General features: G+C 49.4%; 1 protein-coding gene across 5 annotated transcripts in view; it reads right to left on the reverse strand.

The window, feature by feature from the left end:
* UPF2 (UPF2 regulator of nonsense mediated mRNA decay) overlaps nt 1–24,292 on the reverse strand; it is a 766,220-nt gene that overhangs the window by 430,684 nt on the left and 311,244 nt on the right. For all 5 annotated transcript variants that reach the window (XM_069627785.1, XM_069627784.1, XM_069627788.1 and 2 more), the window contains exon 9: nt 21,793–21,901. In XM_069627785.1, coding sequence (XP_069483886.1) covers nt 21,793–21,901 — 109 coding nt within the window. The remainder of the gene's footprint in view (nt 1–21,792; nt 21,902–24,292) is intronic.

Here is a 24,292-nt window from a genome sequence, read left to right on the forward strand (position 1 = left end):
CCCGGGTGGTCCGACTTGCTCTTCTTCCCCGAACCGGACCATTGGCTCGTGGTTGAAGGTGCCGGGGACGCTGTGCCCGCCTGTCATGACTCTTGCCCCTGTTAGGGCCAGGTCAAAGGCCTTAAATCCTCATCCAAGACTCTCTTGGAGTTAGTCCTGACGCCTTTGGCATCAGGCTCATAACCATCATGAAGACCAACATTAGGATGGGACTATTTAACTTGGGGGTGGTTCAGACAACATGGAGGCACACACATAGCTCAGTTACAAGGAACTGATCTATGCGGTCTAGTCTTTTGGGTGTGGCAGGCCTGGGACTATTTTACCTGGACTACTTTACCTGAGACTATTTAAACCGCACCCAAACAGCAGAACATGCTTTGCGTTATTCTGCTGTGGGCAGCGTAACGCTCACCGTGTCCAGTTCTTTGATGCCAGCTTACCTGAAACTAAGGACCTGCACAGAGAGAAGAACAAGTTACTTACCAACTGGTAACGATCTTACAATTGGATGTTCCTCCAACGTATTCCTCATCTTAGATGTATTCCATCCAGCTTTGCTGCTCTTCGGAAATTTTTTCAGCAGAGGGCGCCGATGTCGTCGAGTCGATGGTCCCTGGAAGGCCTCCGTCATCGGGTGTATAAGTAGCACGCGCGGCGCCCGTTGGCCTCAGTTCTGTTTTTCCCCTCTTTTGTATCTGTGATCTTGTACTGTGTAGATTGTGCCGGCAGACAGGTATCAGCCTTGCAAGATTTGAGATGGCAATAACCCGGAAAAAACCTACAGAGGGGTAGGTTGGGAGGGTGATGAGGAATACGTTGGAGGAACATCCAATCGAAAGAACGTTACCAGTTGGTAAGTAACTTGTTCTTCGAGTGGATTGTGTCCTCCAACGTATTCCTCATCTTAGATAGGCTCCCAAAGCAGTATTTTGCATAGTTCCTCTGGAGGAGGGGTCAGATTTTTTCCCACCAATGCTTTTAGATGGCGGAATAAAGCACTGCTTTTCCAAAAGTCAGTTCCCTAGACTGGGAAGCATCCAGGCTATAGAATTTTGAGAAGGTGTGAAGTGAAGACCAAGTTGCTGCTTCGCAAATGGACCTTATTGGGACACCTCTTTGAAGGGCTGTGGAAGAGGCGATGCCTCTGGTGGAATGAGACCTTAACCCTTCTGGTGGGTCTTTTTGTGCTAGTCTGTAGCATTCTGAAATGCAAAGCACAATCCAGCATGAAATTGTCTGTTTTGTTACTGATTGACCCAGTTTTCTTCCTGTGTAGCCTATAAACAACTGGTTATCCACTCCAAGCCTAGAAAGTTTAGAGATGTAAAAGCTTAAAGCTCTTTTTGGGTCCAGTCTGTGTAATCTTTCTTCCTCCTTAGAAGGATGAGGTGGAGGATAGAATGAGGGTAAAACAATTTTCTGACTTAAATGAAAATCAGATATTACCTTCGGTAAAAATGATGGTTTAACCCTCAATACAACTCTGTCCTTATGGAGCACAGTATAGGGTGGCCCAGAAGACAGTGCCTGCAATTTGCTCACTCTTCTTGCTGATGTTAGAGCAACTAAAAAGGCTGTTTTCCATGTTAATAATCTTAATGGACACGTGTGCATAGGCTTAAAAGGGGCACACAATAAGAATTTTAAGACTAAATTTAGATCCCAAATTGGTACTTGAAATGGGTGAGGAGGAAACACAGTGAGACCTTTTAAAAATGGTGTTATCAAAGGAATTTTTTAAGTAGGAGCATTCTTCCGATGAGTGCTTAAAAATGGAAAGCGCTGCAAGGTAACCTTTTATTGTTCCGATATTCAGACCTCTATGTGCTAGGGTCAGAAGGAAAGATAGCCCTTCCGGAATTGAACATAGAAAAGGATCGACATTCTTTTACCTGCACCAGTTGCAAAACTTTTTCCAACGGCAACGGTACAGAGACTTTGTTGCTGGCCTTCTTGCCGAAAGCAACACCTCCATAACATCATTTGGAAGGTTCCAATCCCTGTATCTCATCCTTTCAGATACCAAGCATGAAGGTTGAGCGTTCTGACCTCTGGGTGGAGAACCTGACCTTCCATTTGAGAGAGAAGGTTCTCTCTCTGAGGAAGACGTACTGGAGGACAGATTGACATGTCTAGCAGGTCCGGGTACCACGCTCTCCTGGCCCAATCCGGAGCAATTAGGATCATGTGGTTCCGAAGCGTCTCAGCCTCCTGATGACATGAGGAATGACGGGAATCGGAGGTAATGCGTACAATAGTGGTAAATTCCACTCCACCACAAACTCGTCCCCGAGGGTTCCTCTCGGGGGAAATTCCCTTGAGCAATACCTTTCGCATTTTCGGTTGGTACTGGTTGCGAATAGGTCTACCTGAGGGGTTCCCAAAAGGGCAAAGATCTCTTGAATGACTTCCTGAGCCAATTCCCATTCGTGGGACACCATGCTCTGCCTGCTCAGAGAGTCTGCCGTCATATTGTCTTCCCCCGGCCATATGAATTGCAGTTAAAGAGATTCCTTCCTGAATCGCCCAATACCAGAGCTGCATTGCCTCTCTGCACAGGGGTAGTGATCCCACGCCGCCTCTTTTGTTTAGGTAGTGCATGGCCACTATGTTGTCCGTCATTATCAGGACATTCTTTCCCCTGACAGATGGCAGGAAGGACTTCAGCGCTAGTCTGATTGCCCTCAGCTCCAAAAGGTTGATATATAGTTTGGACTCCGATGGAGACCAACGACCGTTTATTGTCAAATCGTTGGCATGTGCTCCCCACCCCAAGAGTGAGGCGTCCGTCACTACTGTAATCTCTGGCCATGGTTGCCAAAAAGGTTTTCCCTTTAGGATGTTCTCTGCACAGGTCCACCATAGAAGGTCTTGGCTGACCTTGTTTGGAATCTGAAGAAGATCCGTCATTTGACCCGAGAACTGGGATCACTGAGTCTTTAGGGCCCATTGAAGGGATCTCATCCTCAAGTGTGCCTCCGGCACCAGAAAAATGCAGGATGCCACGAGGCCGAGCAACCTTAAAAAGTCGTAAGCCTGGAGATTTTGGGCATTTTGGAATTTGGAAACCATCTGAAGAATGTCTTAAGCCCTCGTCTTGGGAGGCAAGCTCTTTCTCAAGGATGTGTCTAATACAGCTCATATGTACTGAAGCTGTTGGGAAGGTGTAATTTGAGACTTCTTTAAATTGAGGGAGAAGCTCAGTTTGTGGTGGAAGTGGCAGGTGACTTTCAAATGATCCAGTGCTTGCTCGGCCGAGCGTGCTCTGATCAACCAGTCGTCCAGGTAGGGGTAGACATGAACCCCCCCCCTCTCCTGAGGTGAGCTGCCACCACTACCATTAACTTGGTGAAGACCCTCGGGGCGGAGGTCAACCCGAATGGCAGGACTCGAAACTGATAGTGTGAGTCGCCAACTACGAACCTCCGGTATTTTCTGTGTTTGAGATGAATCGGCACATGAAAATAAGCATCCTGGAGGTCCAATGACACCAACCAGTCCTGGAATTGAAGGGCCTGAAGGATCTGAGAAAGGGTAACCATCTTGAACTTGTCCTTCCTGAGGAACTTGTTCAAGTTTCTTAAGTCCAAGATGGGTCTCAGTCCTGCTTCCTTTTTGGGGATCAAAAAATATGGGGAGTACCAACCCTTGTTCCTCTCCGCTGCAGGTACTGGTTCTATAGCACCTTTCTCCAGCAGGGTTAGAACTTCCTGCTGTAGGAGCGGGTTTGAAAGCTTCAACGGGTGCCTCTCTGGTGGAATGCTTTGAGGTTGCTTTAGAAGAACAAGTTACTTCTTACCTTGTAACGTTCTTTCGACGGGATGTTCCTCCGACGTATTCCTCATCTTAGATATCTCCTTCCAGCTCTGCTAGCCTCGGAACATTTTTTCTCTAGAGGGCGCTGCACGTCGACGTCCTTCGAGTCGATGTCCCTCGACAGCCGCCGTATCGACGTTCGACGTCATCCTGCCTATAAAGGCCGCACGCAGCGTCCTTTGTCTCAGTTCCGTTTTGTAGCCCACAGTATTACTGTCTGGACCAGACTAATCACCCTGAAGGAGCGTAAGCTGCAACCACAAGGGAAGTAGAACTGCGGGGATGGATGGGAGGGTCGATGAGGAATATGTCGGAGGAACATCCCGTCGAAAGAACGTTACAAGGTAAGAAGTAACTTGCTCTTCGAAAGGATTGTGTCCTCCGACGTATTCCTCATCTTAGATAGGCTCCCATAGCAGTATTCTATTATTGGAGGAGGGAGTACTGACTTCACGCTGTCTTCTATTGATGAATAGAATGCAGTACAGCCCTTCCAAACCTAGTCTCTTGACTGGAGGAGGAATCCAGATTGTAAAAACGTGTAAATGTATGGACAGACGACCATGTAGCGGCCGCACATATGTCTTTAACCGGCACGCCTTTTTTGAGGGCTGATGAAGCTGCAATACCTCTGGTCGAATGAGCCCTAAGGTTTTGAGGGGGCTCTTTTCCTGCCAGTTTATAACATTCCAGAATGGCTAGAATGATCCATCTGGAAATGGTCTGCTTAGTTATTGGTAACCCCAGCTTGTGACCTGTGTAACCTACAAACGGCTGGTCTGCCTGTTTTATCCTGGCTAGTCTACTAATGTAAAAACTTAAAGCCCTCCTAGGGTCTAATCTGTGTAACCCCTCTTCCTCTTTCCCCGGGTGAGGAGGAGGATAGAAAGATGTTAGGGTAATCTTCTGAGAGATATGGAATTCAGAAACCACCTTTAGGAGGAAATTAGGCTTCACTTGCAGGACAACTTTGTCTTTGTGAAAGATTGTATGAGGGGGTTTACAAGAAAGAGCTTGTAATTCGCTCACCCGTCTAGCAGATGTAAGTGCTATTAATAAAACAGTTTTAAGGATAAGGAATCTTAGCGAACAAGAATAGAGTGGTTCGAAGGATGTGCCCATCAGGAAAGTTAGTACCAAGTTTAAATCCCATAGGGGAACTTGGAATGGTCTTGGGGGATAAACATTGGTTAACCCCTTTAGAAACTGTATTACCAAGGGTAATTTGAAATAGGATGGTTCTTCCGCAGTACGCTTAAAGATGGATAGCGCTGCGAGATAGCCCTTAATGGTGCCAACTTGAAGGCCTGAATTTGCCAAATATAGTAGGAAGGACAAAACCATTGGTGTACCACATGAAAATGGGTCGATATTCTGTTCTCTACACCAGCTGCAAAATCTGTTCCAACGGCAGCGGTATAAAGACTTTGTTGCTGGCCTCCTTGCCGAAAGCAACACCTCCATAACATCATCAGGGAGGTCCCAATCCTTGTACCTCAGCCGTTCAGAAGCCAAGCGTGAAGGTTGAGGGTTTTGATGTCTGGATGGAGAACCTGACCTCCCTTCTGTGAGAGTAGGTTCTCTCTGAGTGGAAGTCGAATTGGAGGGCAGATGGACAAGTCTAGAAGGTCCGGGTACCACGTTCTCCTGGCCCAATCCGGGGCAATTAGGATCATGGTTCGCCGGAATCTTCTCAACCTCCTGATCATTTGAGGAATGACAGGGACCGGTGGGAACGCGTACAGAAGCGGAAACTCCCAGTCCACTATGAACGCGTCTCCCAGAGCTCCTCTCGGAGGAAATTCCCTTGAGCAGAACAGGTCGCATTTCCTGTTTAGGCTGGTGGCGAACAGATCTACCTGAGGGGTTCCCCAAAGGGCGAAGATCTCTTGAAGGACTTCCTGAGCTAGCTCCCACTCGTGGGAGACTGTTCTGCCTGCTCAGAGCGTCCGCTGTCAAGTTCTTCTCTCCGGCTAGGTGAACTGCCGATAGAGAGATTCCTTCTTGGATTGCCCAAAACCAGAGCTGCATCGCCTCTCTGCACAGGGGTAGTGATCCTACGCCTCCTCTTTTGTTGAGGTAATGCATGGCCACCGTGTTGTCCGTCATTATCAGGACGTTCTTCCCTTGTACAGCTGGCAGGAACGCCTTCAGCGCAAGTCTGATGGCTCTCAGCTCTAACAGGTTGATGTGTAGTCTGGACTCCGATGGAGACCAACGACCGCTGATGGTCAAGTCGTTGGCGTGGGCTCCCCACCCCGTGAGTGAGGCATCCGTGACTACTGTTATCTCCGGCCAGGGTTGCCAAAACTGTTCTCCTTTAAGAATGTTCTCCTGACAGGCCCACCACTGAAGGTCTCGAGCCACCCTGCCGGGAACCTGAAGAAGATCTGTCATTCTCCCTGAGAATTGTGACCACCGAGTCCTCAGTGCCCACTGGAGGGATCTCATTCTCAGGCGAGCCTCTGGCACAAGGAAAATGCAGGATGCCATGAGGCCTAGCAACCTCAAAAAGTCGAAGGCTGGGAGACGTTGGGCATGCTGGAACTTGGTAACCATCTGTAGAATATCTTGAGCCCTCACTTCTGGTGGCGAGGCTTTTCCCAGGGAAGTATCCAGGATCGCTCCTATGAACTGGAGTCTCTGCGATGGTATCATTTGTGACTTCTTTAAATTGAGGGAGAAGCCCAGTCTGTGAAGGAAGTGGCACACATGATTTAGCTGGATCTGACCTTGCTCCGGAGAAACAGCCCTGATCAGCCAATCGTCCAGGTAGGGGTAGATGTGAATCCCTTCCCTCCTTAGACTTGCAGCCACTACAGACATTAACTTGGTGAAGACCCTCGGGCGGAGGTCAGGCCAAATGGCAGCACTCGAAATTGATAGTGAGAGTTGCCAATTGCAAACCTCAGGTATTTCCTGTGTTTGAGATGGATAGGCACATGGAAATAAGCGTCCTGAAGGTCCAGAGATACCAACCAGTCCTGGAACTGAAGGGCCTGGAGGATCTGAGAAAGAGTGACCATCTTGAATTTGTCTTTTCTGAGGAATTTGTTCAATTCTCGCAAGTCCAAGATGGGTCTCAGTCCTCCGTCTTTCTTCGGAATGAGAAAGTAAGGGGAGTACCAGCCCTTGTTCCTCTCCGCTACTGGTACCGGTTCTATGGCACCTTTCTATAGCAGGTCCAAAATTTCCTGCAAGAGGAGCGGATCTGGAGCTTTCTGAGAGCTGATCCCCGGTGGATGACTCTGAGGTATACGTAGGAAAGGCAGGCAGTAACCTTGGGCGACTGTTTCCAATGCCCAAGCATCTGACGTGATAGCCTGCCATACCGTCAGATTTTGAGTCAACCTGCCTCCTACAGGTGTCCTGTGAGGGGAGTCCTCAGAGTGGTTTTGGGGCGGCTGATGCAGATGCCGATGGTAAAGAGGCACCTGCTGTTGCTGCGGCTTTAGAATATCTACCCCGTCCACCTCGGGTAGTTCTTCTTTGACCCCTTTGAGCCGGTCGTCCTCTACCTCTTCCGAATGCGGAGTAGAAGCGAAAGGACTTGCCCCTCGCAGAGGTTCCTGTGGGACGAAAAGGAGTCTGGCGGATTGCAGCTCCTAGGGATTTTGCTGCAGCTTTTGAAGTTTGCAGTTTCTCTAAACTGTCATCCGCCTTTTTCCCGAACAAAGAAGAGCCATCGAATGGCATGTTCAAGAGCCTGGCTTGCACATCTGGGGCAAAACCCGACCTTCTCAACCAAGCGAATCTCCTGGTTGATGTACTTGCCGCCATTGCCGCCATTGCTCTGCTGATACCGTCAGCCGAATCAATGCCCGTCTGGAGGGATTCGCACATAGCGTCTTTACCGTCCTGTATAATATTCAGGAACGCATCCCTTTCTTCTCCCTCCAGGATGCAGTCAGCATCGAGGAAGGTTTGGAGGTCATAGTCCTGCTCGAGGGTTCGAAACGCGCTCGAGAGGTTTCTTTCGCCGGGTACTGCGACTCGCGGCGTTTTTGACCTTCGGGTCTTTCGACCAGAGCATCGCTCTCGGCAGTCTTCGAGGGGGTCGAGGCCGCTTTCTCGAAGACGCTCATCATATTCTTTCGGAATTCCTCCCGTTCAGCCCGGGAACTATGTTTCGTGGGGCAAGGGATTCTTTTTGGCGAAACAGAGGAAGAGGAAGGCGGAGAAGGGGATCTTCGACGTCTCCTCTTCGAGTGCTTCGATCTCGAGGAGTGATGAGACCCACTCCGAGACCTGGAGCGCGAATGGTGACGAGGAGACGAATGTCTCGACTTCGTCGACGAAGAAGAAGCTTTAAAAGTCTTACCTTTCTCCAGCTTCCCCCTACGCTCCTTCAGGGCCTTAGCTGTCATGGACATACAGTCCTCGCATTCCGAACAATGGTGTTCAGCTCCCAAGCACCACAGACAAATTCTGTGAGGATCGGTCAACGACATCTTTTTCCCACAATCTCGACATTTTTTGAAGCCGGATCGAGGAGTTGTCGGTTCCGACGAGGAAGCCATCGAGTACGGATCGAATACCTCGAGGTAAATAGGATTAATCTGACTAAGAACTGAGCAACGGTATTCCGAGGCACCGAGTAAGCGCGGAAAAACGGAACTGAGCAACGGACGCTGCGCGCGGCCTTTATAGGCAGGATGACGTCGAACGTCGATACGGCGGCTGTCGAGGGACATCGACTCGAAGGACGTCGAAGCGCAGCGCCCTCTAGAGAAAAAATGTTCCGAGGCCAGCTGAGCTGGAAGGAGATATCTAAGATGAGGAATACGTCGGAGGACACAATCCCTTCGAAATGGAAGGCAATAGCTCGCCATTCTTGCAGATGCTGCGACAGCCTGCCTCCTACAGGCGTTTTGTGGTGCAAGTCCTCAAAGTGGTTTTGTGGCGGTTGCTGCTGCTGATGGCAGAGGCTGCAGCTGAAGCTGGTTTAGCACATTTTCCTCGTCCACCGTGAGCGGCCTTTCTTTGGCCCCTTTGACTGGCCATTCCTCTCGTCTACCCGTAAGAGGTGTAATAACGATAGGATCGTCCCCTCCATTATTGCCCTTGCGCACGAAAAGGCTGAGGTTGCCTAATAGCAGCTCCTAAAGATTTGTCCGCTGCTTTTGAGGTCTGCAACCTCTCAAGGCTCTCGTCAGCCTGGTTGCCAAAAAGGTGCGACCCGTCAAAAGGCATGTTCAGGAGGCGGTTCTGTACGTCCGGTGCAAAACCCAACTTCCGTAACCATGCAAACCTGCGCATTACCGTGCTAGTGCCCATGGACCTGCTTACACTATCCGCAGTGTCCAATCCAGATTGAAGGGATTCCTGCATGGCCTCCTTTCCATCTCCAACGATGCCTAGGAAACCTTCCCTTTCTTCCCCTTCTGGTATGTGCTCTGCCGCCATTGCAATGCACTCCCACAGAGTGTACGAAAATTTTGCCAAGGCACATGTGGAGTTGGCAGATTTTAATGCCATGCTCCCGGCTGAAAATACCTACCGTGCCCCACCATCCACACGCTTATCGTCCCCTGTCTGGAGGGATAGACGGGCATGCAAGTTTGTTGGAAGCTGTGGCTGCCTGTATGACCAAACTCCTGGGAGTTGGATGTTTTGACAGATAGCGGGACCATGGTCCAATATGTCTTAAATCGTCCCGGACGAATTGGGCTGGTGGTCTAGCCCATCCCAAGTAATCTACCATCTTGGTCATTAATTGACAGTAAGCTGGACTGGCATGCTCTCCTGGATCTGGCCTACCAAAGTCATTCTCAGGGGAGGTGTCAATGCCACTTGCATTGTGTAGTGACTCCACCAAATCCTTCATTCTGCTTTCTTCTGATATCAAGCATTCTGGGGCATTTTGGGTGCCATATTCCAGTCCAAAAGGTACATCTTCATCCTCGGATCTCTCCTGTTCCTCAAAAATTGAGGTCAAGGATTTGAAAAACTCCTTCCCAAGGAGAGGCTTGAAAACCTTCTCTGGGAGAGGAGGTGTAGTACCAGGTTTTGAAGAAGATACCTGTTTTGTAGCTTTCTCCTTTTTTTCTGGCTGCCCTGGCTTGGTTGGAGCTTTTGGCGTCGATAAAGGCGTCGACGACATCGTGGTTGTCGACAGGGTCTGCTTCGAGGGCGTCGAGGCGGCCTTCAACCCCCTTCGAGGTGCGATAGGTCTCGGACAGTGTCGGTGACCTCGAGCGGTCGACTCCACTGTTTTTCACTCGGCGTCCTGGCAGGTTCCCTATCCTTCCTTTTACGATCACCTGGGCTCGAGGGCGCGCGAGTGTCGGAGCAATAACGCTCCCGGCCGGCTTCCGAAGAAGGCGCGGACCGAGGCTTCGCCTTCTCAAACACCTCCATCATTTTGACCCTGAATGCTTCCCACTCGGAAGACGAATGTTTTGTGGGGCATTTCATTTTCGGAGACTCGTCTGACGAGGTGGAGGGAGACCTACGGCATCGTTTATTCGACTTTTTCGACGAAGACGACGAGCGATGAGAATCGCTTCGGGATCTAGATCTATGCCTTTCACGTCAAGGAGATTTTTCCCCATGGGGTCTCGACGCTAGAGGCTTTCTGATCCTTCCGACCTACCTGTAGCTTCCCTCTCCTTTCTCGCAAAGCCTTCCCAGTCATCGCCTGACACTTCGAATAGGCCTCCATGTCGTGGCCTTCCCCGAGACACCACAAACACTTGCGGTGCGGGTCCGTGATCGACATTTTTGAGCCGCACGACTTGCATTTCTTAAAACCCGATCTCGGGGTTGTGGTTGGCATTGATGACGAGGACATAATTACTTCTCGTAATATTATATTTCCTGACAGAACTCGCGGCGCGCCGAATGTCCGAAGCAACGTACTGCGGAAAAATGGAACTGAGGCCAACAGGCGCCGCTCGTGCTACTTATACACCCGATGACGTCGCCCTCGACGGAGGCCTTCGAGGGACCATCGACTCGACTACACCGACGCACGGCGCCCTCTGCTGAAAACATTTCCGAAGAGCAGCAAAGCTGGATGGAAAACATGTAAAATGAGGAATAAGTTTGGCAGACACAATCCACTCGAAAGAACAATACAAAACTTACCTGGAACAGTATCCTGTCTTCAATCCATCGCTGACTTCAGTTCCACTCACCTGAAGGTACGAACTCCATCATCCGGCACCGCATGCATCCGGGAATACCATAACCTGGAAAGAGGAGAAAGAAAGACAGCATTAGTAAGCGCTTACTCACGTTTCCTCCCGAATGAAGAAAGCCACACAATTCTTACCTGGGTAGTCATCTCCTGGTCAGTATCATTGCTGGAACATTACGGCGCTCGGCGAGGAACATCGCAACCTGCAAGGAGAGAAAAGACACGTTAGCAATATAAAAGGCAAAACAGCGACGCGCATTACTCACCGGACAGCATCGCACGCACATCGCGCTTTCGCCTACCGCCCCATGCTCATCTTCAAACTGCATGACAACACCAAAATACCTTTCCATTCCTAAAAGGAAAGAAGCAAGATATTATTTTTCGAACTAAGAGGAACGTAAGAACTGTATATAAAGACTGTAAAGCAGCAAACCTATGGAGTCGCAGTAGGCCTGGATTCCCACAGAGGAGCTTGCACCAGTGAAGTAACTTGGTCGCTGCTCGTCCCCACATCTACGCACCCCTGCCACGAGAAGCAGGACGGAGAATCCACCTTTTACAATATTAAAGGTGAGAAGGCCTAGGGGGAGGAAGGAGTTGAGGCCAAGAGAGGTGGGAAAATAAAGACAATCTGGTATTGAATCCAGTTTTCCTATATTGCAGACCCATCTTTAACCAGAGGCATTACCAAGGGACCGGGAGAGGGTTCAAGAGTGCAAATCATCCAACCAGGGGTGGGTGGTGTCCCCCTGGATACCAGGTGAGCGTAACACCGCCCTGGCCGCCAGGGAGCCCATCGCAACAGCAGTCCTGGTGCCCCCGGGCTCGCAGTGCTTGGCCTTCTGTTGGGCCCCTGTTGCCTGGGCGCCCTCAAAGGTCTTAGAAGACCACTCAGATTTCATCTTGTGGCTGGGGAGGCATGCTGCCGGGACTCACCCGTAGCAGGGGCTTTGGCCTGCAGCCACTCCGTGAGACGCCTGCGCCGATCCTTCATGGTGCGGGGGACGATCTCCTGGCAAAACGCACAGTCATCCTCCACGTGCGACTGGTCGGAATGCAGGCAGTAAAGGCCCACGGAATGCCAGTCGTCCAAGTAGATGTTCCGTAGGCCACATCCTGAACAGAGGAGTTGAGTCTTCCTTCTCCTCTGCCATGTCCACGCAGGGTAGGCCTTGAAGAAGCTTCTGGAATCCTCCAAGAAGAAACTCAATGAAAATTCGCCCTTGAGGGGCTCTGAAGAATCAACAAACGGGTCCCCGTTAATCAGAAGTTGGATCGATGGAGCTTAAGCCTCGATTGACCGGAAAAATAGAGTAGAACTCTAGGAAAAAAAAAAGAAATTTCGCAGAACGCAGTAAAAGCTTGAGAGCTATAGCACAAGGCCTCCCGACACTTGAACGTGCGGTAAAAATCTGAAGATGGCTGCCAGAGTAGAGGCTTAGGTAGAGGGCAGTTATTGGCTGGGGGCAGTATGACCCAGAGACCAGTGATTGGTTATTAGGAGAAAGACAGTTCAGAAATGAAACTGAAAGTGATTTTTTCTTTACTGAGGATTCCCAGCCTGACGATGGGGAATATTCATGAGCATGTGAATCAATGCCAGACCCCATGCTAGAGAACTAACGAAATGGACTTGGTTTATGTGAAGAAGATTGCTTTGAGTCTTACTATTACAAGTGGAAGAGAAAGACCCTTTGTTGAAAAATATTCATGTGTTGGGACTTTTGTCGTCAAGTTGGAGTCACAAAGAACTGGGTTGGAACTTTGTTACAAGCAGGATTTCCTCATTTCCTTTGGAACTGTGGAACAGAATCCTGCTTGATCTGGGGAAGGGAAATTCACCCAGATTATAAGGTGAGACTGGTATCGTCTGGTGAACTTAATTGTTACATTTGTGTTGCTTTAAACTGCCACGCATTACCTTGTTGAGTTACTGTATGTATAAGTGTGAGGAACAGAATCCTTTTGTTGGAGCGTTTCCTTTAGTTTATTTTAGGCAGGGAAATCCCCGGCAGGGTAGGGATAGTGAGGAGTCTAGCCAACCCTTTGAGTTAATAAAATGGCATATTTCCCCATCTCCCCCCCGCCACGGCTCCCTATACGACCAGGTCAACAGCAAGGCCCACGAAGCCCGCGAAGGCTACTGCATGAGACGAGGACTGCACTGGTCAGCACTATACCAGTGCACGTAATAGAGGCGCATACTTCACTTATAATTACTGCCTCCTCCATTCATTACACGCCCCCCCAGGAGGCTTGGGCACGGTCCAACTGAACTGGGAGTGTGGTGGCGGGAGGCGCCTCTCCTTATGACCAACTGAGCCACGCCCCCGTGCACGGTGGACCCCCAGACTTCCTTCTCCCTGCCCCCTGCTGTACAGTGACCACAACTCGAGGGGACACACAACAGAACCACCCCCACGGGGCACCACTACTACTGGGGCGAGTTTTCCCCCGCTCAAGCTGCACCTTCCCCATAGGCCTGGCGGCCTTGGTGGAGGGGCCCATACTCTTTGAGACTACGCTTTGCTATTTTCTGCGCGGCCCGCCCACGGTCACACGGCAGGCACCTTGTGTTACCTCTACACAGCCATCGGGCCCACCCAAGGTCCCTCCCAATTCCACTAAGTGAAATATCCGGACCTGCCGCCATACCTGGTGGATCAACCACGACATGGGAAAAGAAAAGTCCAAAAGGCAGACTCTTCAAAGTAAGATGACCTCTACATGATGGGGGCTCCTCCCCGCCGAGGGACTCAGTCTCCTGAAGAAGCGGCCAGCGAAGAACCCCACGACCCCCCAATCTCCCAGACAGACCTCATGAAAGCGATTGGGGACTCGAGAACGTCATTGGAAATTAAAATAGGAGGCCTATCCACCGAGGTGTCCCTCATACGCCAGGATCTCCGCAACCTGTCGGCTAGGGTAGGTGAGGCAGAGCAGAGGGTGTCTGCCACAGAAGACACTGTCCACCGACTGGAACAACTCACCGCAATCACCCAAAAAGTCACCCAGCTGGAATATCGCGCTGAGGACAGCGAGGGGAGGGCGCGACGTAATGATCTTAGGATCCTTGGGATCCCGGAGAAGGAGGAAGGCCCCAGCGCCTAACTGTTCCTTGAGGATTGGCTCCTCAGTTTTTTGGGGACGAAGACATATCTAAATTCTTCTCCATAGAGAGGGCACAAAGGGTGCCCACCGGCCAGCCTACCCCAGGTGCCCCGCCTAGAACACTAATTGCACGTCTATTGAATTATCGCGATGCGATCCTACAAATGGCAAGGGCCTCCGGCCCGATCACATACAACGGCTACAGGGTCAGGTTCTACCCTGACTACACTAAGTTCAAAAGGCCCGCCAGTCGTTCGACTCAGTCAAGAAGAAACTTCAGTCGCTATCAATCAAATATGCCCTGTTCTTCCAGGCACTGCTCAAAGTCCACTACGAGGGCACCACCCATCTATTCCACAACCCCAAAGATGCATGGGACTGGCTTGAAACACGAGTCCTCACCGACTCCAGAGCACAGCGCACACCGCCTGGCCCACCTACGCAGAAGCCTTGGACTGGGCGGCCCTCGCCCCCTCGATCTCCGTCCAATGCGGATGGTGTCAATACGGAGGACTCGGCCATAAGCCCCACGGATAAGGGATAAGGCCTCTGCAATATGGGGTTTAACCTTCAGTACAGCAACATGGGAACGTTCACCTAGCGGCTGCCACTCCTCACGCGATGCGGGCGCTACCCCAGTCCTCGTCATCCCAAGGAAGTTATAAGTTTAATGTTTGGGCGACAGGTGCTCCCAGTTGGGGGGTGAGGAGGGGGGGGGTGAGGAGTGCAGGGTGGGGGGAGTTTTAGGGGTGTATGTAATCAGATTCACTGGATGGCATGACACCGACGGATGCTCGCAAGAGAATCAAGCACCGTCTGCGGGCGAAGCCAAGGATACCCGAGCTACCCAGCCATCAGCCACACCACCACAGGGCAACCCCCGGACGTCTCCCTCTGGTGTATACCACCTCTGCACACCTCAGAAACACGTGGGACCGCCATTAATCCTTCCAGATGCCCCTTCAAGAGACCCACGCAGTTAAAGCAAACACCAACACGCTATCCTTACTGTCCTGGAATGTTAGCGGCCTTGGCTCCAGCGTAAAACGAAGATTGGTGCTCCAGTATCTCAACCGGTATTCACCCGACAGTCCTCCTAAATGAAACATATCCGATTGGCACGAACACCAACTTTTTCAAAAGATCCAATTACCCGCATACCTACCACGCCGGATTCACAAGAGGCGCCAGGGGTACGATGATACTCGTCCATAAACGAGTCCCTCTACAGGTCAGAAAAGTCAGAACCGACCCTCGGGACCGCTATGTGATGCTGCTTGCTGACATCTGGGGTGAGAAATGGGGCCTCGTCGCAATCTACGCCCCCCCACCATGCTCACGAAGGAGCTGTTGACTGAATTACAGACCTTGCTCCTGGAAGAGGAGGCAGACCTGTGGGTGATAGGAGATTTCAACGAAGTGATGGACGTCACAGTCGATAGATCTAAGAGGAGACCTGGGACCTGCCCTGCGCCAACATTGCTTGCTACGTTCGCCGATGCACAGGGGCTAATGGACACATGGCGCTCACTCCATAGTGATGAGGCTGGCTTCTCCTTTTTCTCTGGCGTGCATAAATCACTCTCACGGATCGATTATGCCTTCATCCCCCGTAACACCAACAGCAGGCTTCTATCTGCTGAATTCCTCGCAAGGGGAATTTCGGACCACTCTCCGCTCCTTCTAACCATGAAGAATGCCTGCCAATGCCCGGACCACAACTGGCGCTTGAACACATACCACTTGCGGCTCCCTGAAATAGCGGAAGAACTTGAAAAAAAGACTGCAGAATACTTCGAAATAAATGACGGTTCGGTGGAATGCCCGATCTCGATCTGGGAGGCATATAAGACAGTCCTCCGAGGTGAAGCTATCTTGGCGGTTTGCGCCCACCGGAAACGACACCCAGAAGATCAGGGAAGCAGAAAAACAAGTCCTGGAATGCCAACGGCAAATCCTAGCACACAACACCCCAGCAACAAAGGAGGCCCTAATTACAGCATAAGAAGCCCTCAGCAACTTGGCCCTGGACAACTCATGAACAGCGATGAAGCAAATAAAACCCTGGCCTGGTTGGAGAAACGTGAGCAAAGCAGAGGACAGGTGCGTGCTATCAGATCTCTGGAGGGAGCATTGCTGACGGAGGACTGACATCGAGGAAGCATTCGCTGCCTACTACAAGAAACTCTACACCCCACCCACCGGAAGCCCTGCGATCGAGCCCTCTTGCTATCTTTACCGGATAAGAGATCCCGAAACTCCCACAACACCAATCAGACCTCCTGAACGCTGAAATCACAGAGCTGGAAATACAAGAGGTGCCCGCACAGCTCCAACCCGGCAAAACTCCGGGCCCCAGCAGCTTCCCCACAGAGACCTGGAAATGCCTCGGTGGCACATTATCGACTCATATGCACCATATGTTCCTGCATAGTGAAGAACCAGGGCCACTCCCCCCGGACCTCAGGATGGCGTGCATAGTGGTCATACATAAAACCGGAAAACCCCCAGAGGAGTGCGCCTCCTACCGCCCTATCTCACTGATCAACAGAGAAGCCAAGGTCCTTGCCAGAACACTTGCTAATAGACTATTGAAGGTGATTGAGACTCTCGTCCATCCGGATCAGTGTGGATTCATGCCCAACAAATCCACCCGCATGAACCTACGCAGAATTCAACTCGCGCTGAGTAGAGCCAAAGAAATACCGGCCCGCTGGCCCTCCTGGCAGTGGATTTTGAGAAGGCATTGGATTACATGGGGTGGGACACTCTGTGGGCAATCATGGCTAGAATGAACCTCGGACAAACGTTCATATCTTGGGTCAAACTCCTCTATGCATCCCCAGAGGCCACGGTGAGGGTGAACGGTAGGTTCTCCAAACCATTCCCTCTGGGCCGAGGCACTAGACAGGGGTGCCCATTGTCCCCACTCCTCTTTCTCCTCGCCATCAAACCGCTCGCAATAGAGCTCAGAGCAAACAAGAATTGGTCCGGATTTGCCTGGCGGGGTGGGGGGGGGGGTGGAGAGGCCCGACTCTCGCTCTACGCGGATGACCACCCTTATATACCTAAGCAACCCGTGCACCTCATGCCCGACTGTCTCCCTTAGCCTTAAAGAGCATCAAAACTTTGCGGGTCTAAAGGTGAATGAGGCCAAAACCATTTACTTCCCGATCCAAGGCAGCGAGTCCGTGATCGCTGAGGCCTGCCCATATCATGTCTGTATTAGGGAATTTAAATATCTGGGCATAGGGATTGACCCGACACTAGACGGGTCCCTCCAACTCAACCTTCAGCCGGTAATAGAACGGTTTAATAGGGATGTCTCCCGCTGGCAATCACTCCCCCTATTGCTAATAGGTAGAGCCGCACTATTCAAAATGATGACCCTATACGTTCTCCAAAACGCCCCGCTCACCATCCCCCGGGAAACTTTTACGCTCATTGACAAGAACATTTGCAGACTACTATGGGGAGGGAAACCGCCCAGAATTTCCCTTAACACGCTCCAGAGATCAGTATGGGAGGGGGGCATAGGTCTACCCTGCATACGTACGTACTACCTTGCGACACAGATCGGGGTGGTAAACAACTGGGTACACGCAGACCCCACACTGCCACATATCCGTATTGAAATCGAGACCATGTCCCCAATAACCCCCTGCAGATCCTGTATGGCACCAACAACCAACTGCCGACGTTACCAAAAATAACACACCGTATCCGCCACGCTTGGCGGGACGCACACAAACTGGTCGGCTGGAAAGGGACACCAACACTATCCCAACCCATATGGCAGAACGCGCACCTTCCGGAGATGGTGAAAATGGGCTCTTTTGAACACTGGGGAGCAAAAGGGATAAATACACTAGCACATGTGATCCAGGGGGGTCACCTCCTAGACTTCGAGACCATGCAAGAGCAATTTGGCTTAGTACCTATGGACCGGTTTCGACACTTGCAGCTGGCCCACGCCATCCATGCTCAATTCCATGACACAAACAACATACCCCCCTGCTCTCCTATTGAGACCAACATCCTCCCGCAGCGTATTCCCGCCAAGGTCACCTCTATCAGGCCCTCAACTCCTTCGGGGCCACACAACTCGATGGGCTTAAAGAAAGTGGGAAAGAGACTTAGGTGACCTGGAACCTGAAGACTGGATAGAGGCACTAATGTCCCCTAGAGAAATCGGGATACAAATCAAGCTCAGACTAATACAACTGAGAATCCTTCACCGCTCTTATTATTCGCGCACTGCCATGGCCAGATGGGGGGATCTGAGGATGGGACATGTATTAGATGCAAAACTGAGCCGGCCACCTTCTACCATATGATCTGGGACTGTCAAGTGCTACAAGTCTTCTGGGGGGATTGTATCAATACGATCTCTACTGTCCTGGCAATTCCTAAAGATCTCAAGAGGGCACTTTTGGGCATCTGGGGAGAAGTGGACTTGACAAAATATGGGAAAATGTTCTTGGTTGTTGCGCTGGGGGCGGACAAGTGACTTATTGCAGCTAACTGGGGCTCTGCAGACCCACTGGGTCTGAACCGCTGGAGCAATGAACTGGACAGATGTGCAGCTTCAGAACACCGGATCTAAAACGCGCGGGGTTGCCCCCGTAAATTTGAAAGGATATGGGGTAAATGGCTCGATGCTCAATGAAATCCAACCCCTCCCATCTCTCCCCCATTTCCCTCCCCCCCGACCCCTCCTTCCTTCCTTTCTCCTCCCTTGACTTGTGGATGTAAGCTATAGCCTGTCCTCCCAACATTTGTCTCGCATCCGTCTCATGGCCCCAGGCCCTGCAGTGCCCTTGCCGCTGTTGATATTTCCTTGTTTCTTTTTCTGATGTATGTCTATGCTTAACATCTGCCTTTTCGTTGTGTTTACATTCAATAAAGTTATTTTTAAAAAAATGCATATTTTAAAAAACCATAACATAATTTTCCGCCTCACATGGCCATCCTTCCTACAAAGTGACCCATAGACTCTCGATTCATGCAACACCCAATTTTCTTGTGTCTTGGAAAAGATAAGAACACCATTGAGGCATCCTCCACTTGAGGCGTGCCTTTGAAGAGAAGGTCCCAACACACTCTCACCGGGCCTTGGCACCCTGAGATCAGGAAAGGCACACTCAAACACATCAGGACACTCAGGTGGAAATAAATTGCAAATGATAGCATATCTCACACTTAGATGGAAATTGTGCATGGTAGCGTGTGCCAAACCTAGATGGAAATTGTGAATGGTAGCATGTGCCACACTTTGATAGAAATGTGATTGTTCGCATGTGCCACACCTAGATCGAACCTTAGACATGAACCTACGCTGCATCTAGTTAGGATCATAAATGTCAGCATGTGCCACACTTTGATGACATTGTGAACAATCGCATGGGCCACACTTGGTTGGAATTGTGAACATTGGCCATAGACACATCTAAATGGGATTGTGAATGGTGGCAGGTGCCACACCTGGATTGAGTCACGCCTAGATAGAAATGTGAATGTTAGCATGTGCCACACGTAGATAGAAATGTGAATGTTAGCTATGCCAATTAACCAATCCACTAACAATTTCACCCTCTGCATACACCTCTCAAAATCTAACCAAACACAACCACAAGCCTATAAACACAACAATCCGCACAAACTTCACTACACTGCAACAACAAAACAAACACCACATAGACCAGCACAACAGTACACAATGGCTACCGACCGGAAAACATCACAAGTCCAGCCAACGGAGTTACAAGGTTGAGACTGCTAACAGCACATTACTGCTCTCTTGCACTTTTGCAGCTCATTCCCACTAACTCACCCACCCCCCCCCCCCACCCCCTTTCCCTTTTTCAGAGCTGCCAGGGGACCACTTTGATGGTGATAGTGCGTGGTACAAATATCCTTTAAAATTAACATTTCTGACCCCTTATACTTACCTCCAGTGATGTGGGTGGGCGATTAACTTTTCCCATTCATTCCGATGGAACAGTAAACTGACACTCGAACACACATTAAAGTGACTCTGGGGTACTCATCTGCCCCTGGATATTTTTCCTGGTTTCCTTGGGGTTCAGTAAGCTCTAGACCACGTTTCACCTTTTCTGTACTGGATTGTGATTTTTAACTATATTTAAAAAGGTACTTGGAACACTGTGCCTCCATCTATTAACTCTCCATGTTCCCACGAACTGTGGCTGAAATGAATACTGACTCTTGGAAGCCGTAGCTCAGGTTTACTATAGGTCAACCCCCTTTGCGGCTTCCATGTATTATTCTGTGTGACTGGCATGCATACCCTTAGAAGACCCTAGGAGATCTAGATTGATGGTTAATTGTGTTTTAGGCCTTAGGGATGTTACCCGATTTTTCCCTTGGATAAAATGCAGTTTTTCTTTTTAGTCCCACATCCTGCCATACATGTTAGGTGTTGTTCATCAGGTCTAGGGTATTCCACATTTCCACATGTACTAGGGCTGGGCCTGTAGGGCCCCAAACGTAGTTATGCAGATTACTGGCTACTTACTGGCTATGTTTTATGGTTTCCTAGTTCACCCCAACCCGTTAGTTTATGTTTGGTGCTCACATTGGACAGAAGGTCCACATATAGACACTGGGGTTGGAGAGTCCTTGTATATGTATTACTGTTTTTATAATACATTTGTATATTTCTAATACTATGTATTAATAAGAAAAACACATCTGAACTGATAGTTTTATATGTGTGCCTTTATTAAAATATACATTTTTCAAGTAATAGTGTAGAGTAATTTATGGAGGTGCATGTGGACGGTTTTGGGTTGAAAGATGGAAGCTGAAATGTTTGAAGGAGAAAAGGCTGAAGTTATTTTTCCGAAAATAACTGTCTTGTGTCCCCTGAACATTTCAAACTTCTCCCTTGCCCCCACCCCCTTAATTAACCTGCGGGCAGCACCCCTCCTTGTGTGCAACCATCACCAACATTCCTCTGCGATGCCGGTTCCCTTCACTTGCGTGTATGGGAACCGGCGCTGCAGGGTCCCAGTTTTCGTTTGTTCTTTTAAAAATATTTTATTGAGTCAGGAGCAGGGGACACCCCCGCAACCACTGCTAACATTACAGTGTAGAAGGGTGCGGGGGGCACCCCCGCAGTCCCCACTGCCCTTCTTTACTGTAATGTGTTATATGGCATATTTGTTTGAATTTTTAGGCTATACGAGATTTCCATATAGGCAACATTTGGACAAATATGCCATACTGTTTTTTCCAGTCTATTTGGATGATTCCTGTGTGGACTACTTATACCTCTGTGTCGACCTACAAACCCCCCTCCCTCCCCACCTGAGACTTATCATGCTACCCACGCTTAAAAGAGCTTTGGCTTCCCTTTCTTGTAAGGTGTTATAGCCTTCCCATTAGGGTTAGCTACTGTGGCACACTCTGAGGGTGCTACAAAAACCAACTTAAAAACAACCAAATAAATCAAATACTATTTTGCTATTCTGTACCAAGGTGTGTACCGTGACGAGGTGACCCTGTGAAACCCTGGTGAAGTTTCACTACAGTTGCAATGGATCTGTTAGCACATCTGTGTTGTAGCTTTTGAATACCTTTCTGGCTGAATAACTGTCCATCAATTAGATCCCTTCAAGTAAAAACAAATGCTTCAAATGTTTAATAATTGATACTATCACTTTCACCACACAGAGTACATCAAATAAACGTACATGGAACCTGAAATCCCCTTTCAGCATAGAACAGAGATCTTCTGCTATATCAGACATGCATGGATGCAAGGTTGCAACCAATCTTGCATAAAATGGCAGCAAATCCAACCTGAAACATAAAGAAGCTTTTGTAAGTAAAAAGTGAACTGTACTTTACAAGACTAGAATGTTTATGCAACATGTAACAGTCACTAAAAACAAGTGTGAATCGCTTGCCAAATGGTATTGTAATGTGCATAGTGCCTTTCACCACTGGTATGGTCTCAAAGCGCTGTAGATTGACCAAAGTGCAAGGTATGGGAAATTCGTCAAGTGTTTTGAGGAAAAAGCTTCCAAAACAGCCTCATAGAAGCAAATAACTTAAACCAGTTCAGTGTCACTATTTCTAAAGTTAACATTAATTTTAGCTAGCGATTACCCAGTAAGAAGGATTTAGTGAGCGGTAAGCAAGTTACTTAATTCTGAGCCTAGCGCTCTGTCATTGAGTACTTAATTAAGTTCAGAAACAATGGATATTTCCAGTAGTTTGTAGGATCTCAGAAAAGCCTGTTCAAAAGCAATTACAATGTTCAAAACCTAGCATATCCATCTAACTTTCTTCCCTAAAGGGACACAAATGATAACCTCCATGAAAGCCACTGGTGACGTTTTAAAAACATCTCCCTCCGCATTCCATTAGAGAAAAAAGATAAAAACAGGGATTCAGATATGTCGTCATGTTTGAGAGCCATGATGCACAAGGCAAGTCTGTTCATTGTTTCATAACAAGCAGAGGAAAGTTCTGCCTTTCATTTCTTGACCTCCTTACGCCAGATCTCTCAGTGGAGGTGGGAGGGCTGGGTCAAGCAGTGTTTCGGAACATTCTTTACCTCAGAGATGGGGGAGGGAGCAGCTTGGCACACCTGAACATCTGCTCTAGCGATAGAATGCAAACAGTCATGATTTGCGAAGGTATGGTGTGGGCTCCAAAACGGCATTCATTGGGATAGCGGTACATACCTAAATTAAATCTTTAAAATCCTGCTAAACCTAAAGGTCGAGTAAGGAACCAGTTACTTACCTTTAACTCCTGTTCTCCAGCATGGGTCTGGCATGGACTCGTGCTCATGAACATTCCGAGTCATCAGGCTGGGAAACCTCAGTAAAAAAGAAAGCAGTTTCGCTTTAACCTGAAAGCGTTTGGTCTCCCCTATAACCAATCACTTTCCTTTGGGTGATATTGACCTCATCCAATGACAGTCGTCTCCCTAAGCTCCACCCCTGGTGGCCATCTCCAGATTTGGTCGAGAAGGTAAAGAGGCAGTATGAACCAAGAAGAGCAACAGAGGGGAAGGAGGGAGGGTTCCCATGTGAATCCATGCCAGACCCATGCTGGAGAACAATAGTTATAGGTAAGTAACTTAAACCTTCTCCAGCATCACTACCGCTGAACAGGTTCTCATGCCTTGTTCTTCCGAGAGAGGGGCGCCTGCTACCTTTGTTGAATTCTTTGAAGGAACTTGGGGTTGGTCACCCTAGGTTACCTGGGGGCAACCAGACGTGGACTCCCGGCTCACTGTGCTTAGAGAGGCTCAGCTTCACCTCACTGATGATGCCCAACAAGGCTGAAACACGTGTATGGGGTTGCTGTTGGTACTCTTGTTCAGAGAGGAGTTGCCATAGCATTTCGGTGCTGGACTGCCCTTGTGGGCGGGACAAAGACTGATATGCAAATGGATATTTCCCATCTGTGAAAGGTACAGTGAGCAAAAAGCAGATGGCTGCAAACTCTCAATGTGGTTAACTACAGCTGAACAGGTTATCATGCCTTGTTCTTCTGAGAGGGGCGCCTGCTACCTTTGTCGAATTCTTCTCCAGCATCAGGTATGTCATGGATTCACATGCTCATGAATAATGATTACATAGCAGCACATATACACAAACATGGGAGGTGGCAAGGCTCAATAGAAGCAATACACTTAGACCTGGAATAGACTCAACTCAAGTAAAGAGGTTGTGTTGCACTGCCTGGCCAACATGGGACTCCTCCCTGGAATCCCTATCAACGCAGTAGAATCCCCTGAAGGTGTGGGTGGACCTACATGTAGCAGTCCTGCAGATGTCAAGCAGGGAAACACCAGAGTGAAATGCCATCGTTGATGTAATGGCTCTGGAGGAATGGGCTCTCGGACGGCCTGGAAGAGGTATGTTGGCCACACAATGAGAGCATGATACAGCCAGAGAACCACCTGGAGATGGAAGCCTTAGGCAAGGTCTTCCTGTTATTCAAAGGTCCAAAATTGATGAATAACTGAGAAGTCTTCCAAAAATCTTTGAGTGCTACATAAAAAGGCACGAGCAACGTCCAGCAAATGCAACGCCCTCAGCAGGCATAAAAGGGTTTGGAAAGAAGCCTGGTAAAACCAAAGGCTCATTGAGATTGAACTCTGAGGGGACCTTTGGCATAAAGATGGTCGTGTCTGCAGCACCACCCTCGTAGCACGGAAGGACAAGTACAGAT

This window comes from Ambystoma mexicanum, chromosome 12, assembly GCF_040938575.1.
Source record: "Ambystoma mexicanum isolate Mex_15411 chromosome 12, UKY_AmexF1_1, whole genome shotgun sequence".
NCBI lineage: Eukaryota > Metazoa > Chordata > Amphibia > Caudata > Ambystomatidae > Ambystoma > Ambystoma mexicanum.